This window comes from Lolium rigidum, chromosome 2 (assembly GCF_022539505.1).
Source record: "Lolium rigidum isolate FL_2022 chromosome 2, APGP_CSIRO_Lrig_0.1, whole genome shotgun sequence".
Classification (NCBI taxonomy): Eukaryota; Viridiplantae; Streptophyta; class Magnoliopsida; order Poales; family Poaceae; genus Lolium; species Lolium rigidum.
Genome location: NC_061509.1, coordinates 11913772 through 11922497, shown reverse-complemented (window position 1 = coordinate 11922497; position 8726 = coordinate 11913772). Strand labels below are relative to the sequence as shown.

Here is an 8726-nt window from a genome sequence, read left to right as displayed (position 1 = left end):
CTAGGGCAAGTTTTGAAGGACAACAATGGAGGGGAGAGAGAGAGAGAGAGTGAACCAACCAGCCCAAGGAGGAAGAAGGGGTGCTTAAATACCCCTCCCATCGAAATATGACCGTTTGGGTATGCTCAGGCCGGATTTTCCGGGCCGGATATTTGTGTCCGGATATTTCGTTTGGGCCGGATATTCCGGGGCCCGGATAATCCGCCCCCAACTTGGGCCGGAATATCCGCCCCCCTGAAAACTGGCAGAAACAACAAAACGGGAATGAGCATAACTTGAGCATCCGGACTCCGATTTTGATGATCTTGGGCTCGTTTCGAAGCTAGTAACAAGCTCTACAAGATCATGCAGGGAACCATCATAGTCCAGCAAGGGAGGATAGAAAAAATGATAAAAGGTTTGACCTATCTATAAAAGACAAACCGGTAAAACCTCCCACCATGAAAATGCAACAAGTTGCCCGTGCAAAAACCATTCTTGATGAACTAGAGCTTGTCATGAGAATAAGCACAAGCTCTAAAACATCACATGGATAAGATCCAAATAACAACCAAGAAATATGATGCAAGGATGCACATGTTTGAGCTCTCCGAAGGATACGATCGAGTTACTCACTCGAGAGCCCTCTTGATAGTACGGCAACTAAACTATAAACCGGTCTCCAACTACCCTATGAGACCGGTGAGAAAGAAACCCTATCAAGAGAAAACATTATACTTGCGCATTCCACTTGAGCTCGATGATGACGATCTTGACCGCAACAAGATGGAACGCCTTTCTTGATTGTGCTTGCTTGACGAAGTCTTGTGGATTGCTCCCCCATAATCCATCATGGGAGAGCTTCTTCTTCGCCGCATCTTCACATATCCATGAACACTTTATGGAGAGCATGCTTCAAGCAAATGATCTCATTGAGATGGCTCACATTGAACTTGCACTTCATTTCTTCATGGCAAGCTTCAAGCATATGATCTCTTCGAGTTGGCTCATCTTAAACTTGCACTTTATTTCTTCATGGCAAGCTTCAAGCATATGATCTCTTAGAGTTGGATCATCTTGAACTTGCACTTCATTACTTCATGTTGATGTCTTGAAGTAACTTGAGGTCTCACTTCATCTTGCTCACTTCATCTTCATCTTCAAGACATACTTGACACTTGATATCCTTCATCAATTTCATTTCTTCATGTTGATGTCTTGAAGTAACTTGAGGGCTCACTTCATCTTCAAGACATACTTGACACTTGATATCCTTCATCAATTTCATCTTATTGCAACCTTGAAGCCAACATATAGTTCAAGCATTGCCTATGGACAATACCTACAAATATAACTCAATGCAAACATTAGTCCATAGGGATTGTCATTAATTACCAAAAACACACATGGGGGCTCCATGCACTTTCAGCGGCGCGACTTCAACGCAGGCATCTCGGCAAATAAGGTGGGTTGGAGCTCGAGCTTCTTGATGTGCTGGCGCAGCATCGAGAAGTGGATCTGGGTGGCTCATCGCTTGCGTCCATGGTGGGCGTCCAACGGAGCGGCTGCGGCGAGCTCGGTCAATAAGCGCTGCCTCCAGCAGCCACAACTTCTTCTCCTTGGTGTCCTCTTGGCCGGCCATGGCGGCGAGGGGCAGGGCACCGACGACGACAAGGAGTTTGTGGCGGCTGGTAAATCTTATGCTGCTACTTCGAGCTTTCACACGGTGACCATGGATTGGTCATCGATCTTGTTTGGCCAAGATCCCGGAGCTCTTCAGCGGAGGACCGAAGCCGGCGGCCATCACCGCCCTGCCTCTGCATCTTATGGTCGAAAGGCGGCCCTCCTCAACCTCTTCTTCCCAGAGACCAAGCAGTCTGACGGGAAGATCTTCGGCTCCAGCCACGACGCCGGGTCAAGTGGTTCGTCCTCGGCGCCGGTGTCCGTTCTGTGGCGGAGCAATGCAACGGCGACCTTCAGGCGCGGTGCAGAGATGGAAGGACCTGAATCTGTCTAGGGTCGTTTCTGTAAACATTCAATCCTTATCCAGAACTCCCCTGTTCTGTAGGGGCTTTTCTGCAATATGTACTCACCGCCTCGTTAATACTAGCAGCTTCTAGGATCTTCGGACCCTTTCCCTGTTAAAAAAACAAAAAAAAACACACCCATGGCAGTGGCGGACCTATATTGGAGCAAAACTGGGCCATGGTCTGCCCAGCCCAGAGAGACGTAAGCCTATATACCAGTAAAATTCGGCCCAAAAACATCACATTTTGGTCTGATTCAGTGTACTGGCCTCTCAGGTTTTTTGGGCTAGATCCCCTGCTGGCCCATGGTGTACCAGGTGTTGGCCAAACGAGCAGTAGATGCTGCATGCATCATATGATAAATCAAATATCTCCCACGTTTAAAAACGCTTAGGGTAACACCACACATCAAGCAGCTTAGCATTATGTTGACAAACACAAGCTCAGCCAAGGGTACGCTACATTATTACCCAGAAAATACCTCAGAGACCTGCATCCTAGTTATTATACCAAATACACCACTTAAAATCTGGAGCACAGAGTGGTTCCAACTTATAGGCCTGATCCTGCAGAGTTGATGGACTATCAATGGCGGTGACGGAAACGCTTCGGAGAGCAGAGCTCGTCGATGCAAACATCGCAGAGATGGTTGAGTGTCAAGTTCTCACTTGTGATTTTACAGACCAAACCAACTTTCTCCTTGAATATCTGGAACCGATAGCCCCTTTCCACACTGCCGCGTGCCAGATTGAAGTAGCGCAGCCACCGAGCCTACAAGGCCCACAAGGTTTCTTCTCAAAGGGCATCCCCTTCTTTTCTAACCTCATGTCCGAACTGAAGAGGCATCCAACTGAGCGCCTGCTGTTGAGGATGGGTGAGAGGGTGCGACCGTGCGTGTACCTTTGATCAGTGGGTAGGCAAGCTATATGAGAAGCAGAAATGTAGATAAGCTGGCTTGGATTTTCTTTTTTGTGAAAGGACTTGGATTTATATAGATGTGCATAGTTTTGTACTGGTAGGGAAATTCGACGAGGGGAGGGGTTACCTGCCAACGAGGGATCGCCGATGAGGTGGTACCGAGAGGAAGGATGCTTGATTGGCGCCGTTTCCAGCGTGTGACCGAGCTGCAGCGGCAGAGCGAGCGGCGGCGGACAGCTTCCACGCAACGGAGGGCATAGGGAGGCAAAGAATTGGAGGACTGGAGGGTTTCGATCGGCTGGCTGCAGGCTCTCAAGACCCACGGGTTGAAAAACTTTTGAGCCGTCGGATCATATTCGGGTGACCAAGATAGCCGACATCCTGGGCCTCCTCCTCGAGGGCATCTGATCTGAGATCGTTCTATCTTGCTGGCCTTGTTTTGTTTGCCTAATCATTACTGTATGTCGATGACGATTTTAAAATGAATTCCGGTTTCTTCTTATTCCTACAGTTTTTGAAAGTCAGTCCAGAAGCTATTGTCGTAGAACAGAGAAGCTACAAGGCTGAGATGAACTCCATATACCTTTGATCTCGTTCCGCGCCTTGCGGAAGTGTGCTGCTGAATAAGAAGATGAACATATTAAGCAGATGAAGAGTACTGTGGCATGAGAAAGAAAGCTGGAGCTTTCACCTGATGGCTTCCGCTTTTATGCAAGTCCAGTGTCTACCGGGGAATTTAAAAGTACTCCAGTTTACAGAATCAAAGAACTGCTTCACAGATAAATCCAGGAACTGATGGTAACCAGACAGCTCCAGGCGATACTTCATCTTCATATGCATCGCACATTAGAGCTCAGTTTGTAGAACACAGAACTGATAATGATAAATGTCTAAAGCTCTCCTGAAAAACAAAGGCAATTTTACATACATTACGCAGCTGATTTGATATCCTCCAATCCCAGAAAACTTGCTACAGAAATGATTATGGCGGTACTAAATACAATACCAAAGAGAAGGACTGACAGTAGAGGCAACATCTGAAATATACCCGGGGAAAAATGTTTCCATCTTGTTCCTTCCTTGTTTTGTCCAGCGTCAACAAGGGCTTAATGTTCATATGCCAGCACTGCCTTCATCATAGGTTTATCATTTATTCCACCTCACATCCACCGCGGCGCAGCTGCTTGCCAACAGTTGAAAAATGAATTGTTATCACTTGGCAGTTTATTTCATCAATATTAGAACCAACTCTTGGTTTTTCAACTGGATTTATTTCGCTGTGGAAGCACTCCAATACAACCCTGCCTTTTGGGCCAAAAAAAAACACAGCAAGTTCTGGTCTATTCTACAATGCCTTTGACAACATCGTATAAAAGAAAGTGTCGAAGGATGAGCTGTGCTCGCATCATTTTTATATGGCAGTTCAGCTTCTTCACTGAGAAAACAAGGAAATGAGTTAGCGCTTGATGGTATATCAAACACTAATTCCTCATATATATTGCATACCAGAGATCAATTTGCACCACAGGGAACAATGACAAAATGCCTACAACGCTCCTAAACTACAACCAATTTTACATACACCCTGCAGCTATTTGGATATCCTCCAGTCAGCAAACAAGCTCCTGAGCAAAAAACTACATGGTACTAGGGATACTAACAGAATCACAGGAAAATACTTAGAAAGTGGAGAGGGTAACCTTTAGGTAACATCTCAAATACGTGCAGAGGAAATACTCCAGCAGTATTGTGTTCACAATCAAGAAGAGTTCAGTCTTCATATGCCAGCACTGCCCTCATCACAGGTCCATTATTACACCTCACACAAGTGCGGCAGAGCTGCTTGCCGACTGGTGAAAAATGAATTGTTCACCCTTATCCATTTAGTAGTATTTCATAAGCACTCCGATACAATCCTACCATTGGAGCACCTGATCTGGAAGCTCCCAGTCATCTTGGGACGGGGAATGAAGAGCGCACCAAGCATCTTTAACAGAGCATCACGGTGTACTTGAGTATTTGAAATACTTGCTAGCGCTCACATCCTGCTCCACGAGTGGCTCCACGAGGGGAATGAAGAGCACACCAAGCATCTTTAACAGAGCATCACGGTGTACTTGAGTATTTGACATACTTGCTAGCGCTCACATCCCGCTCCACGAGTGGCCATAGTTCTGTATGCAGCTCCGGTGAGCAGGGACAATTGCAGTAGTATTGTCTGCATCACAAGGTCACACGTCTCCCTCCTCAAGTTTTGTCTGGTAAAATCCACATCGATTGTTCATGAAACGTCTCTCCAAATCTCGCATTCAATTTTTGGAATCGATCCTGCATCATGAGCAACCAATCAAAACAACTTGCAAACGAGTACTGGACCTCCAGTTACTGAATCACAACCGTCACGCACCGCTCGATGTGAATGAAATATGCTAAGAAACCACTACAGATCGAAGTTAGTCCTCCATGTACGTCAGCACTAACATATGGCTGGTTTCAGCCTATCCCAAAAATCCGACTTGGCCAGAACAAGTCAGTTTTGGGCAAAAAACAAAAAACAAACAGCAAGTTCTGGCCTATTCTACGATGCCTTGACAGCAACATCTGTGTAAAACAACTGCCAAAGATGCACTGTGGTCGTGTTAATTTTATATGGAAGTCCAGCATCTATTGAGGATATGCATTACTCCAGCTAAGTAAACCAGACAACTTCTTCACTGAGAAAACGAGGAGATTACAGTAACCAGTTAGCTCCTGACAGTATACGAAACTCTAGTTCTTCATATATATTGCATACTAGAGCTCAATTTGTAGCACATGAAACAATGATAAAATGGGTACGACTCTCCTGAACTACAGCCAATTTTACAAACCCGCACCTATTTAGAAATCCTCCCATCACCAAACAAGTTCCTGAACAAAAGACTACATGGTACTAGAGATGCTAACAGAATCACATAAATAAGAGTAAAAAGTGGAGGAGAAGGTAACTTAGGTATCATCTCAAATATGCGGAGGAAATACTCCAGCAGTCTTCTGTTCAGTGTTCACCATCAAGAAGAGTTTATTTTACGATGGCTTTACAACATCATGTAAAATAAACTGCCAAAGGTGCACTGTGATTGCATCATTTTTATATGGAAGTCCAGTGTCTACTGGGACTTTGGGAGTGTGCATTACTCCATCTCGGTAAACCAACCAGCTTCTTGGAAATGGCAGTAACCAGTGAACTCGTGACAGTACCTCAAACTCTAGTTCTTCATATATATTGCATACTAGGGTTCAATTTGCAGCACCATAGAACAATGATAAAATGTCTACAACCCTCCTAAACTACAACCAATTTTACATACACCCCGCAACTATTTAGATATCCTCCAGTCACCAAACAAGCTCCTGAACAGACTACATGGTACTAGGGATACTAATAGAAATCACAGAAAGAAGGGTAGAAAATGGAGAAGGTAACTTAGGCAACATCACAGATAGGTGCGGAAGAAATACTCCAATAGTCTTCTGTTCACCATCAAGAAGGGTTTATTGTTCATATGCCAGCACTCCAATAGTCTTCTGTTCACCATCAAGAAGGGTTTATTGTTCATATGCCAGCACTCCAATAGTCTTCTGTTCACCATCAAGAAGGGTTTATTGTTCATATGCCAGCACTGACCTCGTCAAGGGTCAGTTATTATACATCACTGCTTTGCTGACTGGTGAAAACCGAATTGTTCTCGTTTTTCTCCAGTTATTTCATAAATAATAGAACCGATCTCTTGCTGCTTCAAATTGAATTATTTCACTGTGGAAGCACTCCGATACAATCCTGTCATTGCACTACTCATCTTGCCATTGGAGTTCCCGATCTGGAAGCTCCCAGACCTCCTGGGACGGGGAGCAAAGAGTGCACCAAGCATCTTTTCCAAACCATCGACAGTGTACTTCACATACTTACTAGCGCTTACATCCTGCTCCACGAGCGGGCCATAGTTCTGCATGTAGCTCCGGTAAGGAGGAACTATTGCCTGCATCACATGGTCACATGTCTCCCTCCTCAAATCCTTGTCTGGTATAATCCATGCCGATTGTTCGTGGAACATCTCACTGAATCTCGCGTTGAAGGTTTTGAGACGCTGCTTCACGAGGTCCTTTGCGGTGGCCCGGCCCTTGGAGAACAAGATGAGCCCCTCCCGGTTGAGCAGCGGCGAAAGCGCCCCCCAGCTATCCCTCATAAACATTGTGATGTAGTAATCCTTGAACTGTTCATGGTCCCTGATCCACACATCGCCCAAGACCTCGGCTAGCTTAGTGCCCTTGACGTGCTTAAAGAGATGCCAGCGAGTGTTCATCATGAAGATGTAGGACAGAGTGTTGTTCCCGTACGCCCTCGACCAAACGTTGAAGTTGGCTTCAAGGGCCTTGACAATGTTGAGCACGGCGGCGGCAAGCATCTTGTCAGTGAAGACCTCCTTGCGCCAGCTGCGGTGGATGGCGAGCACCTGCGCAAGCACGGGCCTGTACTTGTCGCTGAGGAGCCGGTTGCAGTACTCGACAATAAACGTGACCAGACGCGGCACACCCCCGTCGGCCGGGGGAGGCATCTGCCGCTGCAGCTCCACCTGCACGAGCAACTCCTCGAAGATCTCGACGGCGCCGTCCACCAACAGCTTCACAAGGTCCCTCGTCTGGCACTGGATATCCGCGCACGCCTTCCCGCCGAACAACCGGTTGAAGTCCATCCTCAGCTTGTTGAGAGAATCAAACACCTCCAGCAGACGCATGAGCTTGATGGGGTCCTTCTTGGCGTCCGCAGCCGCGTGGCCAAAGCTGAGGAAATCGAGAACGCTGGCCCGTGCCGCCACCTCGGTGAAGCACGCCGACGCATCGGTTTTGTGCTGCTCCCCAAACACCTTGGCGCAGAGCTGCCGCTCGGACTCGAGGAGGCGGCGCACCACGAACTCCAAATGCTGGCCCCAGAGCTCGACTCCGGGGCCCAGCGCCTGCGCGTCGTCGGCCGGGCTGCGCAGGTAGTCGAGGCCGAGGTCGCGGAGGCTGGCGCTCACGACGCTGCCGCGCGCATCGATGTAGAGGGCGATGCTGGTTTCTTGCCGGCCGTTGGCTAGGAGGCGGTCGAGGATCAGACTGAGCTTGCGGACGGCGGTGGCGGGGACGCGGGATTTAGAGGTGGATGTGGAGGTTATGGAGAGTGGGGCGGAGTGGTCGGCGAGGAGGCGGCGGAACTCGGCCTGGAGCACGTCGAGCGCGGCGGCGAGGAGGCCGCCGTCGAGGTGGGCGGAGGAGGGGCTGTTGTTGTTCTGGAGACTGTGGAGCGCGACGCCGACCTCGGCGAGGAAGCGCGGGTCGGCGAGGTCGCGGTCGCCGAGGTACTCGACGATGTCGGCCAGCCACTGCGCGGCGAGGCCGCAGTTGCTGGCGAGGAAGCCCAGGGCCTCCTCGAGGCGGCCCAGCACGGCGAGGTACCCCGGGAGGTCCCCCGCGCCCGCGCCGCCCTGGAGGAGCAGCGGCGGCTCGAGGCCGTGCACGGCGTCGAACACCTTGAGCACGGCCGCGGCCGGCCCCACGGCGCGGTCGATGTGCGGCCCCGCCGCCGCGAGCTCCGCCATCGGCGCCCGGATCGGGCGCACGGCTGCCTCGAGAGCTGGCAGCGCCGCCTGGATCTCCTCGAGCCGCGGCCCCGCGCGCGCCAGCGCGTGACCCAGCGCGCGGGAACGGTCCAGGCCGGCCCGCAGCGACCGCGCCGCCGCCGCCAGGCTCGCCGCCGCGCGGTCGTCGACGTCCTGATCCATG

At 49.5% G+C, this 8726-nt stretch overlaps 1 protein-coding gene across 1 annotated transcript; it reads right to left on the bottom strand.

The window, feature by feature from the left end:
- Nucleotides 1-6489: 6489 nt before the first annotated feature.
- LOC124689224 (exocyst complex component EXO70A1-like) lies at nt 6490-8725 on the bottom strand. The gene has a single exon (XM_047222780.1). It carries the CDS (start codon nt 8723-8725, stop codon nt 6713-6715), a length of 2013 nt encoding a protein of 670 aa, XP_047078736.1. The 3' UTR covers nt 6490-6712.
- Nucleotide 8726: the final 1 nt, after the last annotated feature.